The 25,589-nt window shown below is 43.9% G+C and overlaps 2 protein-coding genes and 7 non-coding genes across 9 annotated transcripts; 3 read left to right on the top strand and 6 right to left on the bottom strand.

The window, feature by feature from the left end:
• Positions 1 to 8: 8 nt before the first annotated feature.
• Trnaf-gaa lies at positions 9 to 81 on the bottom strand. The gene has a single exon. It is a non-coding gene; the product is annotated as a tRNA-Phe (tRNA).
• Positions 82 to 5,124: 5,043 nt separating this feature from the next.
• Trnaf-gaa lies at positions 5,125 to 5,197 on the bottom strand. The gene has a single exon. It is a non-coding gene; the product is annotated as a tRNA-Phe (tRNA).
• A 506-nt stretch (positions 5,198 to 5,703) lies between these two features.
• Positions 5,704 to 5,775, top strand: Trnap-agg. The gene has a single exon. It is a non-coding gene; the product is annotated as a tRNA-Pro (tRNA).
• Positions 5,776 to 10,623: 4,848 nt separating this feature from the next.
• Trnaf-gaa lies at positions 10,624 to 10,696 on the bottom strand. Its single transcript has one exon. It is a non-coding gene; the product is annotated as a tRNA-Phe (tRNA).
• A 493-nt stretch (positions 10,697 to 11,189) lies between these two features.
• Positions 11,190 to 11,261, top strand: Trnap-agg. Its single transcript has one exon. It is a non-coding gene; the product is annotated as a tRNA-Pro (tRNA).
• Positions 11,262 to 12,496: 1,235 nt separating this feature from the next.
• Positions 12,497 to 14,035, bottom strand: LOC123476935. Its single transcript, XM_045179948.1, is given in 2 exon segments — positions 12,497 to 13,462; positions 13,464 to 14,035. Coding segments are annotated over 2 exon segments (1,527 nt in total). The 5' UTR covers positions 14,025 to 14,035.
• Positions 14,036 to 19,656: 5,621 nt separating this feature from the next.
• Trnae-uuc lies at positions 19,657 to 19,728 on the bottom strand. Its single transcript has one exon. It is a non-coding gene; the product is annotated as a tRNA-Glu (tRNA).
• Positions 19,729 to 19,745: 17 nt separating this feature from the next.
• Trnaf-gaa lies at positions 19,746 to 19,818 on the bottom strand. The gene has a single exon. It is a non-coding gene; the product is annotated as a tRNA-Phe (tRNA).
• Positions 19,819 to 21,397: 1,579 nt separating this feature from the next.
• LOC123466559 lies at positions 21,398 to 24,512 on the top strand. The gene has a single exon (XM_045179947.1). The coding sequence runs from the start codon at positions 21,432 to 21,434 to the stop codon at positions 24,510 to 24,512; it is 3,081 nt and encodes a 1,026-aa protein (XP_045035882.1). The 5' UTR covers positions 21,398 to 21,431.
• The last annotated feature ends 1,077 nt before the right edge of the window (positions 24,513 to 25,589 follow it).

The following is a 25,589-nucleotide window of genomic DNA, read 5'->3' as shown; positions in this document are numbered from 1 at the left end:
CCGTTGGTTGCCGAAACCCGGGATCGAACCAGGGACCTTTAGATCTTCAGTCTAACGCTCTCCCAACTGAGCTATTTCGGCACATAACGTTAACACTCAGGCCGTGTGGAATCCAGCAAAATGATAAAGTTTTTGTCACACCTGATTCCAATAACCATCACTTCGGCTTAGTTTAGAAACTGGCAAACATCAACCAAGTCTTTCCAGGACTGGCGGTTGTCACTCTAGGTTAGTTGATGTTAAATTTTTGTAACCTTATTGGTCTAGTAGTGCGATTCTTGCTGACATGTGTTTTTCCGGAGCTCCCAACCATTTTTGCAAATCACCATGCCTCGGGCTTGTTGTTGTTTTGTCCAAAATTTGAAAAAAATGCTTAAAGCGACCTTTATTTTTTAAATAGCCGTTTGTATTTGAGGCATCGCGGACACTTAAGTCGCGCGGCCTTTTTTTTTTTTTTCCTCTGCTAGACTTCGTGTAGAGCAGACGTGTTTTTAAATAGCTCCCGTTTTCATTGATGAAATGTTTTAGCTCCTTGTATTATTTTTACATTTTATCCATTGACATCCAAAAAACCCTTTAAAAAAAATTTTATTATGCTTTAACCAAAACAAATATTGAATTTTAATGCATATCTTTCTTTAATTTTAGTACACTATAGAATTTATTTATTTATTCTTTTTATCCATGAATTTTTTTTCATTTGATTTCACACTTTCTTCGGTTTTTAAATTATTATTTTTTTTTTAATTCTTCATTAATTTTTTTATTCCACAATTTCTTTGTTTTTAAAATTTTTTCTTTATTCTTCACTAAATTTTTTATTCCACAATTTCTTCGGTTTCTATTTTTTTTTATTCTTTACAAAATTATTTAATTTTTAATTTTTAGTACTTAAAACATCTATTTTGCTATTTTTTTTCTTTCTTTCTTAAATTTCTAAATTCCTTTCTTTCTATATTTTTTTAGAATTTTCTCTTCAGATGTTTAATGGTTTTTTTAAAATTTTTCTAACAATATTTTACCGATTTTTTCTTTATTTGTTTGTTTTTAGTCAATAAGAATTACTGTTTTATTCTTTTATATGTAAGTGGGCCCAGGGTAGCAATGGCAGAGGTAGGAGCATCTAGTAGAAATGCTACTAGAGTAAGACTCCATGGGACAATCATTAAAATCCCAGTTCCTCTGCCAATTATTTTAAAATGTGGGGAGAAATCCTGTCAATGTGAGCGAGGTAGCGGTCCCTGGTCTGGGGATCGCAAGAGACAATTGGCGGAGACACACATAAAAGAAAGACATTCTAGGAGAGGGGTTCAGTACACCACCCAGTATGTCTGCCTTGGCTGTAAAAAGGAATTTAATTCGTTTATTTAAGCCGGCAGACATGCAAGACCTTGTACTGAGTCCCTTTCCTCCAGTATTCTCCGCCAATCCCTCGAACTAACCATTGCATCTGCAATGGATGGTTCGCAGGGGTCTCTTAATCCCGCTCACTCTTCTCTCCCCACGTTTTCCCCTTCCAGAATTGAAGGGGACAAAATAATTTTAAAATACCCTGGTAAACCCACGAAGTGTCCTAGGTGTGAGTGGACTACCTTGGCAACTAACACCAGAGCCATGGGTAGTATCCACAGACACCTAGAGACAGCCCACACACTCCGACTAGTTAAATATTGGGAATGCGGAGTGTGTGGATTTGCTGGAGATGGCCCTACGCTAAAAGGACATTACCAAAGGTTACATTCTAATAACAACCCATCACCCTCCATCCGATTTGCTGGGATATCCAGTATGGATGGCTCCAACCGTGACTCTTCTGCTGCAGTGATCTCTCTAGAGGATGTTACTGCAACAGAAGACGAGCGTGATGAGCTATCCGTGGTGGAAATCCCAGCGATCGAGGAATCCCCTGGTAATGTCCTATCCCCAGCAAATTTTACCGCTAGCCCTATTTTAGATCTTGGGAGGGAGTTCGCCTCCTCTTTTAATACACAAAATTTTAGTTGGCTTTATGAACTCCCCCCACAAGAAAATACTAGCCCCACAATTTTATTACAAGAGATTTTAGACCCTTCACCTAACCCCGAGACCTTAACCTTTGTCCCCAGTCAGCAAAGCAATCGAGGACGTAGTCATAACAGCTCAGAAGAGCAGAGCCAAAGAGACGACGATTTTGTCAGTCTCTGGGTTCCTGCCTTCTTGAGCTGTGAGACTCTACATGACCTAGACGATGTCCTCGAACGTTGCACAGCTGACTGGCTCCCTAAAGCACAAATTTTACAAGACCCTAGCCCTGAACAACCCCGAGGAAACCCTGACAAAAGAAAAAGAATCCAAAACCGGCAGATGCAGAAGGCCCGGCGACATATCAAGCAAAAGGCGTACGAGGCGAGGAAGATTCAGCGGCTCTTCAACATTTACCCAAGAAGAGCCGTTCGACAGGTGCTCGAAGACCGTTTACCGACGGTCTTGCAGCAGTTACGATGGTACTGTACAAGCTGCGGAGGAATATCTCAAGAGGACTTACAACCGATTGAGACCATCTCCGCAGCAGTGCCAAAGTGCGAGGGAACTCTACGACACCTGCGACTGGTCCCAACCTTCAGAAGACCAGATGAACTTCCTTAATCGTGCGCCAACCCAACAAGAGCTTGAAGCTAAGCTTCGCCGGGCTACCAACACATCACCAGGGGTTGATGGCCTAGAATACCGTCATCTTAGAGCCATCGACCCCAACTGCATTCTGCTGGAAACAGTTTGTAAAATGGTTTGGAAGATAGGGGTTCCTAATTGTTGGAAGACATCGAGAACTGTCCCCATTTTCAAGAAAGGGGACACTAGCGACTATTCCAACTTTAGACCAATATCTCTTCTTCCTACCATTTACAAACTGTTCTCGGGAGTGATCAGCCAAAGAATAACACAAGTCGCTTCAGACCTTGGCTGGTTATATCCCGAGCAAAAGGGTTTCCTCCCGGGGGTCCATGGTATTCAGGAACATACACAGCTCTTACAGATGGTTGTCGAGGAGACAAAGACCAAACGAAAGCACATGTCTATAGCATGGCTGGACATGTGCAACGCGTTTGGATCTGTGCCTCACGCCGTTCTGAATGAGCTGTTCACATCACTTCCAATACCAGAGGACCTCCGGCGCATCCTGGTGGACATATATTCGGAAAATCGGATGGATTTTGCCGTTGGGAAAGAATCCATCCGCATTTTCCCGACAGCAGGTGTTCGCCAGGGTGACGCTCTTAGTTCCCCTATTTTTAACCTGGCTTCCGAGCCCCTCGTCAGGGCCGGAAAGTCCAATATTAACCCCGGATTTTTAATATTTGGCTCGCTCGTGAAAACCACGGCATATGCTGACGACATTGCCGTGGTTACAAATTCTCCCTCCGAGCTCCAAAACATTTTAAACGTTTTTACCCTCACCGCAAACACCTTGGGGCTGCAATTTAATGCCGGGAAGTGTGCTTGCCTGGTCTTCGACAAAGGCAAGCCGTCTGACGCCCAGTGCCGAATTGGTGATCAATTAATTCGGTGCTTGGGTCCAGACGACCAAGAAACATATCTCGGTACACCGATCGGAGGAAAATTGCGGTTCCGACCACCAACTGACCTTATCCCTAACCTCGACAAGATTGCCTCCTCCCACCTCGCACCATGGCAAAAACTTGAAATCTTCCGTAGCCACCTTCTTCCCTCCCTTTCCCATCACCTCGCTTCGGGTCGGGTCCTGAAAGACTGTTTTACCCAACTGGACACTGAGTGTAGGAAGTTTCTAGGCCTTATTTGCAACCTTCCCAATCACGCAACGGTCCCGTTTTTCTACGCGGACCGGCGGGTTTGGGGCCTAGGAACATGCCGCCTCACTGATGATGCCGATGTCTGGACCATCGCCAGGGCTGCTCAGCTCCTCACTTGTAGAGACCCTACAGTGAGGAACATATGCCGAGAGCAGCTCCATGACACCATCCGGCGAGGATTCAGAAACGAGCATCCAGGAGTGTTGCCAGTTGGGGAATGTCTTTCGGGATCCGTGAATGGGGGGCTCTACAGACTGAGGTACGCGGAGGCAGGGTCCAATCTTTGGACTCTTGCCCGCCAAGCTTCCAAACGACTGGGAGTGCGGATTGATGTATCCGGCGACGAAAATCTAAGAATTGTCGCCGATGACGTCTCCGTAAGCCCAGTCAAGGCAGTCCGCGGACTTCGGAAAGTAGCTCGGCAGCGCTATACCAGGGACCTAATTTCCGACAAGAGCCACCAGGGAGTAGTTGCCACTGGCCTCTCCCTGGAAGACAAGTCGAAAGACATGGCTCGCCTGGTATCCTGCCGTACGCCCCTCTCCTTCCGCGACTGGAGATATCTTCACAGGGCCCGGCTCGACATCCTTCCTCTTCGGGGGCACTCGTGGTTTTGCTCACAGGAGCAAGATACGAGTTGCCGCCGATGCGGAAAGGAAAACGAGACCGGGTTTCATGTGCTTAACCACTGTGAAGAAGGTCTCCAGCTCGCCACCAAGAGGCACAACACCATCCAAGATCTCTTGGAATCGCTGCTAGTCAAGCAGGGACATGACGTCACGATCAACAATGCCATCCCCGGGCAAAGGTTAAGACCGGATGTTGAATTTCAACTATCCGGTTCCCGGGTGATGGTTGACGTCGTGGTCTGCTATGACCAACCAGGGAGTATGGAGAATGCCTACCAGCGGAAATATGATAAATATTCTTTGCATGGGAGGATTCTCCCCCTGGTTGTCGGGTCTCTTGAATCATGGTACCCCAGGAACGACGAAATCCGTTCGATTCTCGGAATCAACGGAAGATCCTGGGAAGCCTTCCGATTCAAGGCCCGATTGGCAGCGATCCAGGGATCAATGGATATGGTGTGTGCCCATTTCCATCATGGTGCACCAAACCCCGAAGCTGAGGATATCCCCCCTTTTCCCGTAGAAACTCCCTACCCAGTAGATTAGTAGATTCTTTCCTTCATATTTTATTTATGTAATTTTTGTAATATTTTAAAATGCACCTACCTCATACATGTTTATTCCCCTTCCGGAAACCCCTCTATAAACTAGCCACTAGACCATATGGGATGTTATCAGCCGTTGGTTGCCGAAACCCGGGATCGAACCAGGGACCTTTAGATCTTCAGTCTAACGCTCTCCCAACTGAGCTATTTCGGCACATTACATTAACACTCAGGCCGTGTGGAATCCAGCAAAATGATAAAGTTTTTGTCATACCTGATTCCAAAAACCATCACTTCGGCTTAGTTTACAAACTTGCAAACATCAACCAAGTCTTTCCAGGACTGGCGGTTGTCACTCTAGGTTAGTTGATGTTAAATTTTTGTAACCTTATTGGTCTAGTAGTGCGATTCTTGCTGACATGTGTTTTTCCGGAGCTCCCAACCATTTTTGCAAATCACCATGCCTCGGGCTTGTTGTTTTTGTGTCATAACTTTGTTCTTTTCGCTCGTTTACCGCTGTCAAATAATTGTCTTTGTTGTCACACCCCTTTCTTTAATCTATTTCCTCCAGCATGGGTAGGTTTTGTGTACACTCGATGGCAGTGACCGACCCTTCACTTACTACCTCAGCATAGTTTACAAAGTTTGAAACATTCATCAAGCCTCATCAGGACTGGGGGTTTTCTTCTTCCAATTTGTTAAAGTGGTATGTTTGTGTGCGGCTCATTGGTCTAGTAGTATGATTCTCGCTTAGGGTGCGAGAGGTCCCGGGTTCAATTCCCGGATGAGCCCACAGTGAGCGTTGTACTCGGGGATGTAGCTCAGATGGTAGAGCGCTCGCTTAGCATGCGAGAAGTACGGGGATCGATACCCTGCATCTCCAGCCGTTTCACCCACTCAAGTTGTTCACCCATTAGTGAACTATTTAAATAGTTATGGCTTCTGGCTGCAACAAAGCCGCAAAAGTGTTCTCAAACTGAAACTCAAACAGTGACGGCAATTTTTCGTCAAATATCCGTCTAAGACTGTACATTTATGACTGATTATCGATAACTTGCCAAAGCAGAGAATTTTTCTATTTTTGATTCAACCAAGCAACAAAAATATGACATTGTAACAATGAACAATTCAAACTGTTCCCATACCGGGAATCGAACCCGAGCCTCCTGGGTGAAAGCCATGTATCCTAGCCAGGTATCACTAGCCATGGGTCTTCTGCTAGACTTTGTCGAGAGCAGATGTGTTTTCAAAGGGCTCTGGGTTTTATTGATGTTATGTTTTAGCTCGTTATATTGTTCTTCTCTTTTATCTAACTTCATCCGAGAAACTCTTCTGTTTTTACAAAAACAAATATTTTGCTTTTTATTCAATACTATATTTTTCTTTAATTTTAATATTCCATTCTACTTGTTTATTTATATTCATTTTTCATCTCATTTTCCGTTCTTTTAAATTTTTTTCCCCTTTCCCTTTTTTTTTTTTTTTTTTTTTTTTAAAAAAAAAAAAAAATAAAAATATTTTTTTTTTTTTTTTTTTTTTTTTTTTTTTTTTTTTTTTTTTTTTTTTTTTAATTTTATTTATTTTTTCATTTTTTGTTTTTACTTCCTAAGAATTTCTGTTTTACACTTTTTTTTGTAAGTGGGCCCAGGGAAAAAAAAAAAAGGGGGGGAAACTTTAAAAAAATTTTAAAAAAAAAAAAAAACCAAAAAAAAAAATCATTAAAATCCCAGTTCCTCTGCCAAACATTTTAAAATGTGGGGAGAAATCCTGTCAAGGTGAGCGAGGTAGCGGTCCCTGGTCTGGGGATCGCAAGAGACAATTGGCGGAGACACACATAAAAGAAAGACATTCTAGGAGAGGGGTTCAGTACACCACCCAGTATGTCTGCCATGGCTGTAAAAAGGAATTTAATTCGTTTATTTCAGCCGGCAGACATGCAAGACCTTGTACTGAGTCCCTTTCCTCCAGTATTCTCCGCCAATCCCTCGAACTAACCATTGCATCTGCAATGGATGGTTCGCAGGGGTCTCCTAATCACGCTCACTCTTCTCTCCCCACGTTTTCCCCTTCCAGAATTGAAGGGGACAAAATAATTTTAAAATACCCTGGGAAACCCACGAAGTGTCCTAGGTGTGAGCGGACTACCTTGGCAACTAACACCAGAGCCATGGGTAGTATCCACAGACACCTAGAGACAGCCCACACACTCCGACTAGTTAAATATTGGGAATGCGGAGTGTGTGGATTTGCTGGACATGGTCCTACACTAAAAGGGCATTACCAGAGATTGCACTCAGCACCACAGCAATCACCCTCCATCCGGTCGCCACGGTTTTTCAACGCGGATACCTCTGTTCGGGATTCTTCTGTGGTAGCGACCTTCCAAGAGGAGATCGCTGTCACAGAAGATGAGCGTCAAGAGTTATCCGTGATGGGAATGCCGGCGATCGAAGAGGAGGGGCCTGGTAATGCCCAATCTCCAGCAAATTTTACCCAAAGCCCCATTTTAATTCTTGAGAGGGAGTTCACCGCATCTTTTAATACACAAAATTTTAGTTGGCTCTACGAACTCCCTCTACAAGAAATTTCTTATCCACCACCTGTAGCTCCGGAAAGGCCACAACCCGATCCCCTTCAAGAGACCCAACCCTTTTCCCCCAGTCAGCAAAATGTTCGAGGATGCAGCCAAGACAGCTCAGAAGAGCAAAGCCAAAGAGGCGGCGATTTCGCTTGTCTCTGGGTACCTGCTTTTCTGAGCTGCGAGACTCTTCTTGATCTTGAAGGCGTCCTCGAACGTTGCACTGCTGACTGGCTCCCCAAAGCACAGATTTTAGAAGACCCTAGCCCTGAAAAACCCTGAGGAAACCCTAATGGTAGAAAAAGAAACCAAAACCGGCAGATGCAGAGATCCCGGCGACAGATCAAGCTCAAGGCCTACGAAGCGAGGAAGATTCAACGGCTTTTCAATATCTACCCAAGAAGAGCCGTTCGAGAGGTGCTCGGAGATCGTTCACCCTCGTACGATGGCAGTGTTGAAGCTGCGGAGGAATACCTCGAGAGGACTTACCACCGCTCGAGTCTACCTTCGCAGCAGTGACAGAGTGCGAGGGTACTCTACGACACCTGCGACTGGTCCTATCCATCAAGGGACCAGATGGACTTCCTCAATCGTGCGCCTAGCCAAAAACAGCTTGAGCCTAACTTCGCCGGGCTACAAATACATCACCAGGGGTCGATGGCCTAGAATATCGACATCTAAGAGCCCTCGACCCCGACTGCATCTTGCTGGAAACAGTTTGTAGAATAGTTTGGAAGATTGGAATTCCTAACTGTTGGAAAATATCGCGAACAGTCCCCATCTTTAAGAAAGGGGACACTAGCGATTATTCCAACTTTAGGCCAATTTCCCTTCTTCCGACCATCTACAAACTGTTCTCGGGAGTAATCAGCCAGAGACTCACAGAGGTCGCCTCAGATCTTGGCTGGTTATCTCCCCGAGCAAAAGGGTTTCTCCCCGGGGGTCCATGGTATCCAGGAGCACACACAGCTCTTGCAGACCGTTGTCGAGGAGACAAGGACCAAACGTAGGCATGTGTCTATAGCATGGCTAGACATGTGCAATGCGTTTGGTTCTGTTTCTCACGCCGTTCTTGGAGAGCTGTTTGCTTCTCTTCCGATACCAGACGACCTCCGGCGCATCCTGGCGGACATTTACTCGGGGAATCGGATGGATTTTGCCGTTCAGAAAGAATCTGTTCGTATTTCCCCAACAGCAGGTGTTCGTCAGGGTGACGCTCTTAGCGCCCCTATTTTTAATCTGGCTGCCGAGCCCCTCGTCAGGGCCGGAAAGTCCAATATCAACCCCGGATTTTTATTATTTGGCTCGCTCGTCAAGACCACGGCATATGCTGACGACATTGCCGTTGTTACAAATTCTCCTGACGAGCTCCAAAATATTTTAGACATTTTATCCCTCACCGCTGATACCTTAGGGCTGCAATTCAACGCCGGGAAGTGTGCTTACTTGGTCATTGACAAAGGCAAGCCGTCTGAGGCTCTGTGCCGAATCGGTACTCAACCCATTCGGTGCTTGGGACCAGACGACCAAGAGACATATCTTGGTACACCGATCGGCGGGAAATTGCGGTTTCGTCCTCCCACTGACCTTATCCCTAACCTTGACAAGATTGCCGCCTCCCACCTCGCACCATGGCAAAAACTTGAGATTTTCCGTAGCCACCTTCTACCTTCCCTTTCCCATCACCTCGCTTCGGGTCGGGTCCTGAAAGACTGCCTCACCCAACTGGACACTGAGTGTTGGAAGTTCTTAGGCCTTATTTGCAACCTTCCCAATCACGCAACGGTCCCGTTTTTCTACGCGGACCGGCGGGTTGGGGGCCTAGGAACATGCCGCCTCACTGATGATGCCGATATCTGGACCATCGTCAGGGTTTGCTCAGCTCCTCACTTGTAGAGACCCTACAGTGAGGAACATATGTCGAGAGCAGCTCCATGAAACCATCCGGCGAGGGTTCAGAAACGAGCATCCAGGAGTGTTGCCAGTTGGGGAATATCTTTCGGGATCCGTGGATGGGGGGCTCTACAGACTGAGGTACGCGGAGGCAGGGTCCAATCTTTGGACTCTTGCCCGCCAAGCTGCCAAACGACTGGGAGTGCGGATTGATGTATCCGGCGATGAAAATATAAGAATTGTCGCCCATGACGTCTCCGTAAGCCCAGTCAAGGCAGTCCGCGGACTTCGGAAAGTAGCTCGGCAGCGCTATACCAGGAACCTAATTTCCGACAAGAGCCACCAGGGAGTAGTTGCCACTGGCCTCTCCCTGGAAGACAAGTCGAAAGACATGGCTCGCCTGGTATCCTGCCGTACGCCCCTCTCCTTCCGAGACTGGAGATATCTTCACAGAGCCCGGCTCGACATCCTTCCTCTTCGGGGGCACTCGTGGTTTTGCTCACAGGAGCAAGATACGAGTTGCCGCCGATGCGGAAAGGAAAACGAGACCGAATTTCATGTGCTTAACCACTGTGAAGAAGGTCTCCAGCTCGCCACCAAGAGGCACAACACCATCCAAGATCTCTTGGAGTCGCTGCTAGTCAAGCAGGGACACGACGTCACGATCAACAATGCCATCCCCGGGCAAAGGTTAAGACCGGATGTTGAATTTCAACTATCCTGTTCCCGGGTGATGGTCGACGTCGTGGTCTGCTATGACCAACCAGGGAGTATGGAGAATGCCTACCAGCGAAAATATGATAAATATTCTTCGCATGGGAGGATTCTCCCCCTGGTTGTCGGGTCTCTTGGATCATGGTACCCCAGGAACGAAGAAGATCCTGGGGTGCCTTCCGATTCAAGGCCCGATTGGCAGCGATCCAGGGATCAATGGAAATGGTGTGTGCCCATTTCCATCATGGTGCACCAAACCCCGAAGCTGAGGATATCCCCCCTTTTCCCGTAGAAACTTCCTACCCAGTAGAATAGTAGATTCTTTCCCACATATTATATTTATGTAATTCTAGTAATATTTTAAAATGCACCTACCTCATGCATGTTTATTCCTCTTCCGGAAACCACTCCATTAACTAGCCACTAGACCATATGGGATGTTATCAGCCGTTGGTTGCCGAAACCCGGAATCGAACCAGGGACCTTTAGATCTTCAGTCTAACGCTCTCCCAACTGAGCTATTTCGGCACATTACGTTAACACTCAGGCCGTGTGGAATCCAGCAAAATGATAAAGTTTTTGTCACACCTGATTCCAATAACCATCACTTCGGCTTAGTTTAGAAACTTCAAAAATAAACCAAATTTTTCCCGAATTGGGGTTTTTCCTCCTTTTTTTTTTTTTTTTTTTTTTTTTTTTTTTTTTTTTTTTTTTTTTTTTTTTTTTTTTTTTTTTTTTTTTTTGGCCTTTTTTTTTTTACCATGCCTCGGGCTTGTTGTTTTTGTGTCATAACTTTGTTCTTTTCGCTCGTTTACCGCTGTCAAATAATTGTCTTTGTTGTCACACCCCTTTCTTTAATCTATTTCCTCCAGCATGGATAGGTTTTGTGTACACTCGATGGCAGTGACCGACCCTTCACTTACTACCTCAGCATAGTTTACAAAGTTTGAAACATTCATCAAGCCTCATCAAGACTGGGGGTTTTCTTCTTCCAATTTGTTAAAGTGGTATGTTTGTGTGCGGCTCATTGGTCTAGTAGTATGATTCTCGCTTAGGGTGCGAGAGGTCCCGGGTTCAATTCCCGGATGAGCCCACAGTGAGCGTTGAACTCGGGGATGTAGCTCAGATGGTAGAGCGCTCGCTTAGCATGCGAGAAGTACGGGGATCGATACCCTGCATCTCCAGCCGTTTCACCCACTAAAGTTGTTCACCCATTAGTGAACTATTTAAATAGTTATGGCTTCTGGCTGCAACAAACCCGCAAAAGTGTTCTCAAACTGAAACTCAAACAGTGACGGCAATTTTTCGTCAAATCTCCGTCTAAGACTGTACACCGATGACTGATTATCGATAACTTGCCAAAGCAGAGAATTTTTCTATTTTTGATTCAACCAAGTGTAAAGGAGTACACGACGTTGTCATGTTGTCTCCAATACGGAAAAGTTTAATTTAATGCGGCGTCTTTACTCACAATGTCTTGTATACTTAGCAAGCATAAAACAACACGCACGCAATAAATAAAAAGCCGTGTATTATAAACCCATTTGCGACAGGTTGCCGTAGAATAATTAAACAAGCTCGTAAATTGAGGGAAGAAGACTCATGACACTTTAAGGTTACCAATGGGTACTAACTTCAGGGCATAGACGTAATAAAGTAATAGTCAATCAGCTACTTAGTGATTACTTAAAGGGTACTTATTCTGCGGTTTGCAAGAGTTACGGTAGCGGGCTCGGCGGGAGAGCTGAAGTGTCCTAAGTTGGCACACGGAGCAGACAGAGTAGATCTGACTGCCTTTTGGGAGTTTACGGTGGCTTTTTATATGTTAGTCATCATCCCGTGGGGGACATACGGGACAATGTTAAGGTATAGGCGGACAAAATCGGGCGGTATCGGGCGAATTTGGACGTCACGAAGAGGTATAGGCGGACAAATTCAAGCGGTATCGGGCGAATTTGGACGATTGTTAAAAATAGGCCGGGCAGTTTCGGGCCGTTTCGGGCAATTCCCAACAGACAAAAATATATCTATTTTTAGCTACGGCAGGTTAAGGCCGTTTTGGGAAGCTTTGGACAAATCATAAAAGTTTCTATTTATAACGGGCGTGCCGAGACTTGTTCTCTCCGCTTGTTATATTTTCTAGAAAGTCTAATAACTAGGTCAACTAGTGGGGTATTAAGTTAAGGAGAGTTTAAGAAATAAGGTCTTAGTTTAATTAAGCAAAAATAAAAGGGGCAAGAAGGGGCTTCGCTTGGCGTTTCGTTACATCACTCCCCGTCATACTAGATTGCGTCCCGCAATCCAAAAGAAAATTCAGGGACCTGTGGGTCAGCTGCTTCTCGGCTGGTAAACCGCCGTAGAAGGAGGACGTGGGGGTTTACAGCAACATTTCCATATCAAACCACAAAATCCGAGGGCGTAACAAGCACGAGCGATCAGTAGGAAAATAGCGATGAGCAGGATGATGAATGAGTAGACTTTAAAATTCTCGAACCAATTGGTAAAGGTTCCGAGACCTGCTTTCTCGGCTGCGGATACGACGATAGCCGATGTCCCTGTAATTTGATTGGGGACAGTCAGGGAGTGTTCGTTCATGGAGGCTGTGATATCGGCCATTATATCCATTGGGCTAATGAGGACTTCCGTATAAGCGGGATTGGTTTGATGTTGATATTCGAAGAAGTTGACGTCTTGATATCGGAAAGCGTCAGCCAAATCACGCTGTGGGATGACGACGGATGCTTCGACCGGTTGCCACGTGTTATTGCGATAGGCGTGAGGTTTGTCGTTAAAATTCACGATACCTCCAGCCCAGTAGCATGGCGTAAAAGCAGTGAGTTCCCAACTGGACCGGCCAATGGTGAAATTGTTGAACCGCGGTTGAGGTCCACAAGTGGTTGTATCCGTCGTGAAATTTACTGTTGTAGGGGTGCATTGTAGGGCTGAGACGATGTTTCCGGTGGCGATCAGTTTGATGCATTGCCGAAGACCCAGCTGTGCGGCTGCCAGCCATCCATTGTATTGGGCAGTTGACATGGCTTGTGCGTGTTTAGCACGTCGTTGGTCACACTGCATGCTCTGGATGACGCGGATAAGTTCATTTTCGTGACGGATGGCGGCGTCCTCCAAATACTGGATTCTTGCGTTTTGTCGGATGTTGATATCTAAAGGGTCATTTCTTTTTGTCACAATATCCTTGATGACGGATGATACGGTAACTGCGGACGATCCCAATGGGTATTTAATGAAGAACAAATGGCTGCCTCCGATCACAGTCCAACTGTCTATTTTTTTTGTCGCATTTCACGGTTTGGCAGCGTGACGTCAACCGTACGTGAAAGTCCAACTGTTTGGAGTCGTCTTGTAGGATCCAAGTCCCGTTCGTTGAAGATTCGTACCAGAATCCCACGCCTTTCTCTAATTGTCGGATTGCGATATCAGTTGGTTTTCCGTAGGTGTCGATCCAAAATAATGTTAGATGGTTATGGGATAGAGATCCATGGGATACGTTGGTTTTTCCTAGTGGCGTGTTTATCATGTCTCCTTCGTCAATTCGGGAAAGGACGACTTCTTCTAACATACAGTTGACTGTAACCACAGTGGTGGTTCTTAGCCAATAACCGAAGTCCTCCGGTTCTTGGTTAAATATCCATTTGTTTTCTGATTTCATCATTGGGCTCTCGTTGCATCGCCTCGATTGTCTCATTATATCACACTCTACCGCCGTCGTTTCCATGGCGATGCGTTCCGGAACGGTAATAACTTGTCCTACGAAATTGATCGTGATATGCTTAATTGATTTCCATCTACCACAGATGTATCCCGGGAAGTTAAAAGCTGCCTTTTTGTCGGTCATGACTCGATAGTCGACTTTTTTATTCGAATTGCATGTGGCAGGTTCGCAGGAGCCATCGGAAAATTGGAGGAGTCCGACTCTGCTTGGCTTGTTGCAGTCGCATGTCGTGATCTGGAATGCGTTTGTCGAGGAGAGTAGTAGGAGTAGCGCGGGTCGGCATAATACTTATCAGGTTGGGTTGGACACATACATGGAGAACAATGGGGTAAACAGAGCATATGGGGCCGTATACGTTGCTATGCCGCTGAGTGGTTGAATATTTTTATCTATCTATATCTTAAACATCCTATCTTACATGGGATTATTAGTATTAGGGGTTGATGTTTGGGTAAGGGAAGTTACAGGGGGAAACAGGGCGTTGTCGCGGGGAGGGGGGCAATGGGGGAAAGTGAGTAAGATGAAGATGGAGGGAGAAGTGAGAGATGGCGAAATGGACTGCCGCAACGTACGCTTGCATACGCTGTTTGTATCCGGTTTTATTCCCGACATCCTAAATTGTGGGGGGGAGGGAGGTGGTTGTGGTGGGAGTTCGTTTATCGGGTGGTTTACGCGAAGAAAAGCGATTCACTATTGCAGGAGCGTGCAGAAGGGTAAGGAGTGGGGTTGGGCGGGTTATAGTATCGGATGGCTGAAAATGTAGCCTATTGAATCGTATAGCTGTTGGAGCCTTATCCGTTTTTATCGGAAGCATTTTATGGTATGAAGGGGTGGGGAACAGTCTACTTGACAGTCGTGTCACGGAGGGTTATTATGGAAATATTGCAGGTTTATTTTTCGTTTACCCTAGGAGTGGGAAAAAGGAATACAAGGGGAGTGCTATATGTCTATATGAATAAAAGGGGTGAAAATATCATAGAGGGCGCACCATATGGTTGCCTGGGGCGTTTCCCCGAGATATGTGTACGGCAAAAATATTTACGGGATGGAAGTTGGGTAAGGGCAGAATGAGCAAGGGTGATATAGAGCAAGGAGATGGGGAAAACGGTAGACGAGCTTAGAGTTCGCGTATCAACTATAATTTTATTGCAAGTTTCATCCGCGTTTATCGGGCGCATCCTATATGATGGCCGATACGGACTTTTGGGAGCTTATGCAGCATTAGTAGGGTGGCCCCCGAAAACAACACACCAGTTATACTTTTACTTTTAGATTGGGTTCCATCGGTTTCTTTTGTAACTATCTATCATGGTATTAGTATTATTATTATTATTATTTTTTATTTTTTTATTTTTTTTTTGATTTTTTTTTTGTCTGTTTGTTTTTTGTGTTTTTTTTGTGTTTTTTTTTGGCTTTGTTTATCCTCATTGATTTTGTTTTGTTTCTTTTTTTTGCATTGTTCTGTTTCTTTTGCTTTGATTTGTTTTTTGTTTCAGTTTTAGTTTTATTTTTTTTTCCTTATTATTATTTTTTGTCTTTGCTCTGTCTCATTTTGTGCATGTGTATGATTGTTTCTATTTTTTTTCCAGACAACTCTTCGAATGTGACTCATTGATCTTTTGGGATAGTTCACAAATGAATTGTATTTTTAGCCAATTCCAACATTTTTTCTTTCCTCTAGTCAAGGTTGGGCTTTAGATGATTCTTCAAGTTTGAATTTTCTAGTGCTTGTGGCAAGATCAAACGTTATAATACGTTTTTCCGTAAAGCTTGTCCAAAGTTCCATCGATTTTTTATTGTGGAAATGAAACTCTTTTCGTAAAAATTATTGAGCTTCCTTTGATTGCTTCGAAACAAAGCTCTCTGTTTTAACAACTAAATTTACTATGTCCATCCAGCGGGATCCCATTGCATTTGAATGCAACATTTCTTTAACCCATCGTTTCAATTCTTACTGGCCTTGGCCCGTGTAATAAGGTCAAAGTTGAAAAGATTGTTTCTTTTCGGTGTCGATAGAAGTCTACTTTTTATTTCAATTCGTATTTTTTTTTTCTTTTTTTTCTAATTACTTTTTTTTTCGAGTGTCCCAATCTAGATTCTGTCGCAATATTTTAATAGTTTTGTTTGGAAGCAAAATATTTGTGTTTTTTTTTATTTTATTCTAGCCGTTTTCTTTCGTTTCTGTTTAAAAAATTAATTTCTAAATTTCCTTCAGGGAAACGAATTCTTGACCTGGAGATACTTTGCCTGCCAGTTGACAAGATAATCGGTTTTCCTGAGTCAAACTAATTCACACGAGTCCGAGCGATTTCTTTTTTCCGCAAAAAGAAATATATTTTTCGTTTATTGTTTGTAGCACCAAAGAATTACGTATCGTATACCCTAGGGCAAATCCTCACTCTGGGAAGATATAAAAAAGTGAGGTGATGACTACACTATCACCTTGCTCTTGTATTGCAACCTCATCCATTTGAGAAAACCTGGGAGACGTACCCACTAAACCATGTTGTGCTCGTTTTATATTAGTCTTTCTTCTGTTTCTGATTTAAACTCGATTTCTGACATTTACTTCATGGAAACCATCTCTTGACTTTTAGATACTAAGCCTATCAGCTGACAAGAGAATTCTAATCCACCAAGGGGACTATCTCTCGGTAGAGTGTGTGCCATATTATAATTGTTTTCTACAACAATCTGATATTTTCTGTTTTTGTTCGTAGCGTTTAGGAAATTGCTTATATATATTCCCTCGGGTAAATCCATACTCCGGGAGAATAAAAAGAGAGAGCTAGTGCCTAATTTATCACCCTGCTCCTTTATTGTGGCCTCTACAACTTAAGAAGATCTAGACTTATAAAAATCTACGTTGGACTCAGTGCAATTGTCATTAATGTTCCGACGCGCTTTCATTAAAGATATCTATGGGTAGAGTCTTCTGGCTGCGGCAGTATCGAATAACTTCCACGCCTTCCGGTAAATCCATATCGGAAATAATAGAAAATGAGAGCCGGTGACTAAACTATCACCTTGCTCCCAGATTGTGGTATATACTACCTGACAGTTCTTTGAGATATAAAATACCCTTTTAACTGCGATAGTGACTGTATTAGCCGTCGTTTCGCAGCCCGCAGCGAAGTAAGAAACGGCAAGGGAAATTATTCGAGGTAATATTTTCTTATCGTTTTCCTCATATAATTTCTGTGTTGGACTCAAAGCCATCTTATCGATGTTCCGACACTTTTTGTTTGCATTACAAATATTTTTGTGTAACGGTTTTTCTCGTCACCAGGATCTAATGTTGCTTTGATTGAAGTATACCTTAGTTTTCCATAGAGTTCTTTGAGCTACTTGTGAATTTGATGCTGTATTATTATTATTTTTATTATTTAAATAAATGATTTTTTTTTGCGACTGATTTAACTTTCTTGGAATCCATTTTTTAAAATTTTTATTATTAATTTTTGATTTGTTTAAACTAACCCTATTTTACAGCTAGTACTACTTGTTTTTCTGGTTTAGTAAAGGGTAGATACGTTAGACCTAATCAGACTGTCTCTACCTCGGCACGAATTTGCTTTATGTCCTACTTGTTGACAAAAATAACAAGAAGGTGGTTTTTCCCGTACTTTATTGTTTCTTGAATATTGAAAACACATTTCGATGTTGTGGTTTGCAAGGCCGCAATTTGCACACCCTATGGCAGACTGCATAAACCCATTGTTTTGTCTAAAACTATCTTGACCTGAGTTGTTTCGGTTAGTCTTTCTGAAAGGCTTTACGTGTATCTGTCGGTAGCCGTAGGCTTTTTTTTGTGTAGTGAAAATTTTTGAGGAGGAGGGCTTTGAAAAATTAATTTGTTTTGATTGGTTTGACGCATAATTGTGCCTTCCCTTTGGTGGGAGAACCGTCCCGTTTTCTTGCCAGAGGTTAGACTGTATCAAGCTGTCTAGATTTTCCATGCGGTCTATTAATCTGTCTATTTTATTGTTCAAATTTGTAAATTGTTTTGTTTCGTGCATAGTATACTCGGTTGTCTCAGAGACAGAATTTGGGGCGTGATAGAAACTGTAGGATTGAAGAGTATTATTAGTCGATTGTAGAATCGGAAAACATTCTATGGTCTGGTCGACAACATCGGAAAACGAATCTGACGCTAAAGAGGAATAACTGGGATTCTTTGAAATTACACTTTCTCTTGTGGTTATGCCAATCTGCCTGTTTGCAATATCTAAATTTTTTATTGTGTTGTCTGTTAGAATATTGTGGGATGTGATAGACAGGTTTTCGTTGTTAATGACATCTCCATTCGGCTTATCATTGCTCTGAATTGTTACTTGGTCAATTTTCGATTTTACGTTTAAGCTACTTAATTATGAAGCAATGCTACTTTGGGGGAAAAGATTGACGGAACTTTGTCCTTCCGTTAAGGGTTCGAATTTATGAAAAGAAACGTTGCTACTTGTTGGTAACTTAATTTGTTTGGTTGATTTTCTAGACGTAAAAAAATAGCAATTCTTTTTATAAACGACGTTTTGGTTATTCTAGTTAGGTTTGACTGCGTGTCAGATAAAAGAGTCTTAGGTCTATCCACTTGGGTCAAGGATACATTGTTCATAGTAAAATGAGTTGGCCTTTTTTGAAAGCCTGTTTTCCTTTCGGACAACAAGAAGTCATGTTCAGCATTATTAGCTGAGATTGGTAATATTTCCATTGACTCGATAGACATATTTTCAGTCTTAGTTGGCTGTTGAAAAACCAAAAAAAAGGTACGTCTTGTCTTAGGCTTAACACCAGTACACAACGACACTGTAAGTGAGTTCGAAAACCGGTGCCACCAGATGTAAAGGAGTACACGACGTTGTCATGTTGTCTCCAATACGGAAAAGTTTAATTTAATGCGGCGTCTTTACTCACAATGTCTTGTATACTTAGCAAGCATAAAACAACACGCACGCAATAAATAAAAAGCCGTGTATTATAAACCCATTTGCGACAGGTAGCCGTAGAATAATTAAACAAGCTCGTAAATTGAGGGAAGAAGACTCATGACACTTTAAGGTTACCAATGGGTACTAACTTCAAGGCATAGACGTAATAAAGTAATAGTCAATCAGCTACTTAGTGATTACTTAAAGGGTACTTATTCTGCGGCTTGCAAGAGTTACGGTAGCGGGCTCGGCGGGAGAGCTGCAGAGGCCTAAGTTGGCACACGGAGCAGGCAGAGTAGATCTGACTGCCTTTTGGGAGTTTACGGTGGCTTTTTATATGTTAGTCATCATCCCGTGGGGGACATACGGGAAAATGTTAAGGTATAGGCGGACAAAATCGGGCAGTATCAGGCGAATTTGGACGTCACGAAGAGGTATAGGCGGACAAATTCAAGCGGTATCGGGCGAATTTGGACGATTGTTAAAAATAGGCCGGGCAGTTTCGGGCCGTTTCGGGCAATTCCCAACAGACAAAAATATATCTATTTTTAGCTACGGCAGGTTAAGGCTGTTTTGGGCGGCTTTGGACAAATCATAAAAGTTTCTATTTATAACGGGCGTGCCGAGACTTGTTCTCTCCGCTTGTTATATTTTCTAGAAAGTCTAATAACTAGGTCAACTAGTGGGGTATTAAGTTAAGGAGAGTTTAAGAAATAAGGTCTTAGTTTAATTAAGCAAAAATAAAAGGGGCAAGAAGGGGCTTCGCTTGGCGTTTCGTTACACAAGCAACAAAAATATGACATTGTAACAATGAACAATTCTAACTGTTCCCATACCAGGAATCGAACCCGAGCCTCCTGGGTGAAAGCCAGGTATCCTAGCAACTAGACCATATGGGATGTTATCAGCCGTTGGTTGCCGAAACCCGGGATCGAACCAGGGACCTTTAGATCTTCAGTCTAACGCTCTCCCAACTGAGCTATTTCGGCACATTACGTTAACACTCAGGCCGTGTGGAATCCAGCAAAATGATAAAGTTTTTGTCACACCTGATTCCAATAACCATCACTTCGGCTTAGTTTAGAAACTTGCAAACATCAACCAAGTCTTTCCAGGACTGGCGGTTGTCACTCTAGGTTAGTTGATGTTAAATTTTTGTAACCTTATTGGTCTAGTAGTGCGATTCTTGCTGACATGTGTTTTTCCGGAGCTCCCAACCATTTTTGCAAATCACCATGCCTCGGGCTTGTTGTTTTTGTGTCATAACTTTGTTCTTTTCGCTCGTTTACCGCTGTCAAATAATTGTCTTTGTTGTCACACCCCTTTCTTTAATCTATTTCCTCCAGCATGAGTAGGTTTTGTGTACAGTATCCTGCACAAAAATCCGAACACCGATTTCATTTTTTAAAGCCACCTATTGGCGGGGTAAAGGGTTTTTTGTTTGTTTTTCTTTAAGAGGGAGGGTAGACGGGGTGATGGACACATAGGGCAGGGTTGGGTAAGTCTAGACATTTTTTTTATGCCTTAAGGTATTACGCTTTAAGGCAAGTAACAGGTCGGGACATTTTTGCAACCCCCAGGGTGGTGTGTTTTTTTAAACGACATTTTGAAATGTTGGACTTAGGCTGTGTAATACTCCTTACCCAAATAAATTAGATAGCTGCCTGTGCATAATTATGTCGATACCGATGGCATATGTGTAGAGCCTCTGATTGCGACGCCGTAGATCAGTGTTCGATTTCCAATAAGGAATTGCAAAATATTTGGTATCGTTATAATATTCATCATTCGAATTTGCTGGGAATATTAATTTCTCTAGAACGAAGGAGATTATTATTTTTAATAATAATAAACAAAAAAAGCACATATTGCTGGATGAAAATTTGTTTTATATATAAGTTAACCATATTAACTCATCACCTCATCTGGAATCGAACACCGATCTCCAGCATCACAATCAGAAACGCTACACCTACGCCATTGACAGCGACGTAAATTTTTACGGGCAGCTGGAACATAAGCTAAATTGTTTCGGTAAGCAACATTACCAAGCCCAAGCCCTAAATTTCCAACTGTCGTTTTAAAAAACACACCACCCTGGGGGTTGCAAAAATGTCCCGACCTGTAACTTGCCTTAAAGCGTAATACCTTAAGGCACCTTTTTAAAATTTCTAGACTTACCCAACCCTACCCTGTCGTGTCCATCACCCCGTCTACCCTCCCCCTTAAAGAAAAACAAACAAAAACCTACTACCCCGCCAATAGGTGGCTTTAAAAAATTAAATCGGTGTTCGGATTTTTGTGCAGGATACTGTAAACTCGATGGCCGTGACCGACCCTTCACTTACTACCTCAGCATAGTTTACAAAGTTTGAAACATTCATCAAGCCTCATCAGGACTGGGGGTTTTCTTCTTCCAATTTGTTAAAGTGGTATGTTTGTGTGCGGCTCATTGGTCTAGTAGTATGATTGTATTACATAAATTCGTTCGCCTTCTAGCGGTGTTGACCTGCACTCTATTAGCTTATTCAAAGCAAAAACCAATGACAAAGGCCCTCTGCCCCCATAGCCTCAGACCTTTTTAAGCTCTTATACCATTAAGATGTCTCTTTCGGGCGCTGACTTAGACGATTCGCAAGGCGCTTCGCGCCCATCAGACGATACCGAAATAGACTTAGGCCTCAATCAGGAGGAAAATTTAGTGAACAGCAAGGACAGTGTTTCGCATAAGAAAAGAAGATCGAGTTCTTCGTCAAGTAGTAGCAGCAGCTCCTCGTCTTCTTCATCATCCCTTTCATCATCTTCCTCGTCGTCATCTGATGAGTCTCACAGCCCATCACCAAAGAAGAAGAAGACAGACGGCGACGGGAGAAAAGGTTCGAACGAAAAGAAGAGATCGCGAAAGAAGAAGAAGAAGGATGCGGAGAAACCTCCTACGGTTACTTCCTGTAAGGTACTCCGTTCTCAAGCTAAGCTGGCTAAATTAGTGATGGCGAGAGGTTTACAACTGGCAAAAGTTAAGCTTCTGCGAAACAAGTATGATTTATCTGTTCCATCTAAATACTCGTTAAACTGCCCCGCTTTGGACGATACCTTTTTTCGACGGCTGTCGTCTCTGAAGAGCTCATCAGCGTCGAAAGTTAACATTGATCAACGAGAAAAGGCTCTCTTGGCGCTTCAGTTCAAGATACTGGACATCGGTAGACCCCTACTATTTCTTGGTTCTCGTCTGGAGGACCCGGAGTGTATCGAGGCGCTGGAGACAGCTCTGCAGTTATGGGGAGTAGCTTTCAACGACATAACGAAATCAAGACGTCGAAACATCCTGCGTCAAACAGATCCCAAGATGGAGTCGCTCCTGGAAGACCAAGATAATTTTGAATTTTCAGAGTCCAACCATCTGTTTGGACGCCATTTTTTAAAGGCCATGGTGAGAACGGCAGATGATGAAGCTAAACTTAACGCAGCGGGCAGAAACAACGGATCGTCCACCAGTCGCCATAGGCGCGATTCGAGAGGAAGGCGGCTCGATCAGAGAAAGGATCGTCACCCATCCCGCAACCAGTTCGACAAAGGTTACGGCAAGAATCAAGGATATTCGAATCAGAACAATGGGTATGTCACCATTCCTTCAAATATTTCTTTAGTCGATAAAACGCCCATTCCAGTAGGGGGGAGGTTGGGTGCGTATGCGTTGGCTTGGAACCGATTCTCAAAGGATCCATGGGTGTTAAGCATCGTGTCGTTTGGCCTTCAAATTGAATTTTTGTCTAGGCCTATACAATTTCCCCCCCCTCCCAATAAAGTGACAGGTGACTTGCAACTAGAAATTATCGAATCCGAAATCGACGCTCTTTTGGGGAAAAAAGCTATTGAGGAAACTCAAGAAATAGGGTTTATTAGTAGCATCTTTACAATTCCAAAGAAATCGGGAGGTTTTCGCCCGGTGGTTAATCTAAAGGCTCTTAATAAATTTGTCGTGTACAACCACTTTAAAATGGAGGGCCTGCCGACAGTTAAAAGCATTGTGCGGGCGAATGACTGGTTAGCTAAACTAGACCTCTCCGATGCATATTTAACAGTGCCTTTGCACCCGTCACACCGTCGCTTTGTCCAATTTACATGGAAAGGGAAGATTTTTCAATTCACATGTTTGCCCTTTGGTTTGTCCTCCGCACCGCGAATATTCACTAAGCTGCTCAAACCCATTGTGTCCTTCTTGAGGAAAAGGGGCATCAGATTGGTTATTTATTTGGATGATATTCTCATCATGAATTCGTGTCCAGAAGGATTGGCCAGGGAGGTCGCGTTAGTCAGATCAACGCTAGAGGAGGTGGGTTTTTTAATTAATGATAAAAAATCAGAGGCAGACCCCACCCAGCGATTAGAATTTCTGGGACTGATGTTGGATACAGCGCATTTAACTTTGGCCCTGACCGAAGCGAAAAAAGAAGCGTTGTTGAGGACATGTAAAAAACTCCTGGCCAGTCGTGAGGTGGCGCTTTGGGATCTGGCCTCGTTATTGGGGAATTTCAATTGGGCTACAGCGGCAGTCCCGTTTGCCCAAGCCAATTTAAGGAATATTCAGAATTTGTATATTAGTCATACAAAGTCAGCGGAAGGAAATTTAGGAGTAAAAACCATCCTTTCAGATGAGGCTAGGGAGGATTTGGACTGGTGGATTAGACAGCTGGATCAGTCGATGGGCAAATCCTTTTTAACATCGGACCCAGATTTAGTGCTTTTTTCCGACGCTTCCATGACCGGTTGGGGTGCGACGGACAGCAATTGTAGCACAGGAGGGAAATGGTCCAGTTATGACGTGGGGCGCCATATCAATGAGCTAGAGCTGTTGGCGGCATTTTTAGCACTGCAATATTTCGCAAACGCTTCACGGAATTGCTCCATCAGGCTAAATATTGATAATACGACGGCAGTAGCTCATATCAATAAAAGCGGAGGCACAAGGTCGCCTCAACTGCTCGAAATAGCGCTAAAAATCGCCAAATGGAGCGAAAGGAGGAACATTATGTTAGATGCAAAATATCTACCAGGAGCTCTTAATATTGTGGCAGATATGGAGTCCAGGAGATCGTTCCAGGACAGTGGGGATTGGCATTTGAACCGCAGGGTTTTCCAAAAGATCTGGGAGCGCTGGCACCCGAAAATAGATCTATTCGCGTTGCCTTGGAACGCCCAGTTGCCGGAATTTGTCTGCTGGCACCCCGATCCAGCGGCATGGATGACAGATGCCTTCTCTCTCAATTGGAAGTACATCAACGGCTATGCGTTCCCTCCATTCAATCTAATAGGGAATTGTATCCGGAAAATGAGACAGGATCAATCCCAGCTGACGCTAGTTTGCCCGTATTGGCCCAGCCAACCTTGGTTCCCGTTGCTGCTGGAGACAATAGTCGATATCCCGAGGGTACTGCCTTATCGCAAAGATTTACTGATCGATGTGAACGTGGAGACTCATCCTCTGCTGACAACCAACGCTCTGTGCTTAATCGCGTGGAGATTATCCGGAATCGCTTCAGAAGCGAACGATTTCCGGACCAGGCTATCGATCTTATACTGGCCGGCAACCGACCAGCCACACACGCTGGCTACGAGGCCGCCTGGAACCAATGGTCAGATTGGTGCAATAGGAATGGTCACCATCCCCTGCATAGCTCTGTAGTCAATGTAATTACCTTTTTATCTGATTCCTTTGTCAGGGGTAAGGCATACAGTACCATAAACGTCTATCGGTCCATGCTATCAGGTACGTTGCCTCAAGTGGACGGTCAGGATGTAGGTAAACATCCGACCGTAGTTAAGCTCATGAAGGGAATATTTAATTCCAACCCACCAAAGCCTAAATATGCGGGTACATGGGATGTTGATGTAGTTTTAATTTTCTTTAAGACAGCTCCTCCCAATGAAAAGCTGTCACTGATCTAACTATCCCGCAAAACAGCAATGCTTTTGGCCTTGGTGACGATGTTTCGGGTTTCAGAGTTGGCAGCGATCAATTTGTCGTCGATAAATTGTTCAGATAGTGGTCTACTTTTTAGCCTATCTAGGCTGAGGAAATCCCAGAGAAACGGGCCGCTGTTCTCGCGAAATATAGTTCGCTTGGAAGACGCTATCATCTGCCCAGTAGCAGCAACAGAAGCTTACATTAAAGCAACACTCCCTTTACGTAAGCAGGGCGAGAACGCAAATCTGTTTGTAGGCTCGGTCAAGCCACATAAGGAGGTAAAAGGTTCGACAATCGGGCAATGGCTCAAGAAAGTTCTAGAACTGGCGGGAGTGGACACGTCAATCTTTTCCGCCCACTCCACTCGAGGAGCCTCCGCTTCGAAGGCGGCAGAGAAAGGTGTTCCAACAGATTCGATATTGAAAACGGCAAGCTGGGCATCTGAATCAACTTTCGTTAGATTTTATCGGAGAGACATCCCCCAAAAGGATGCAGGAACAACGGTGCTCGGTGGAGATTAATGGGGGTGAAATATTATTTGGTCCGCCTTAGGTTGCTTTGAAATCACCGCTAGAAGGCGAACGAATTTATGTAATACAATTACTAAATTGTTCGAGGCAGCGCAAAGCGCTGCCGATGGACAATTGGGATTGTAAGAAATAAATAAAGGAAGCCTTATAGCGGTATCTATCCACAACCCAGCCGCATACCCACGTTTAACCGCTTTTTCCATTTTTTATTTTCAGCAGCTAGCAGCTGTCGAGAGGACGTGGCCGCGGAAGAAATTATCAACAA

The sequence above is a fragment of the Daphnia magna genome, linkage group LG10, assembly GCF_020631705.1.
Source record: "Daphnia magna isolate NIES linkage group LG10, ASM2063170v1.1, whole genome shotgun sequence".
Taxonomy (NCBI): domain Eukaryota; kingdom Metazoa; phylum Arthropoda; class Branchiopoda; order Diplostraca; family Daphniidae; genus Daphnia; species Daphnia magna.
This window is presented reverse-complemented; position numbering and strand designations above follow the sequence as displayed.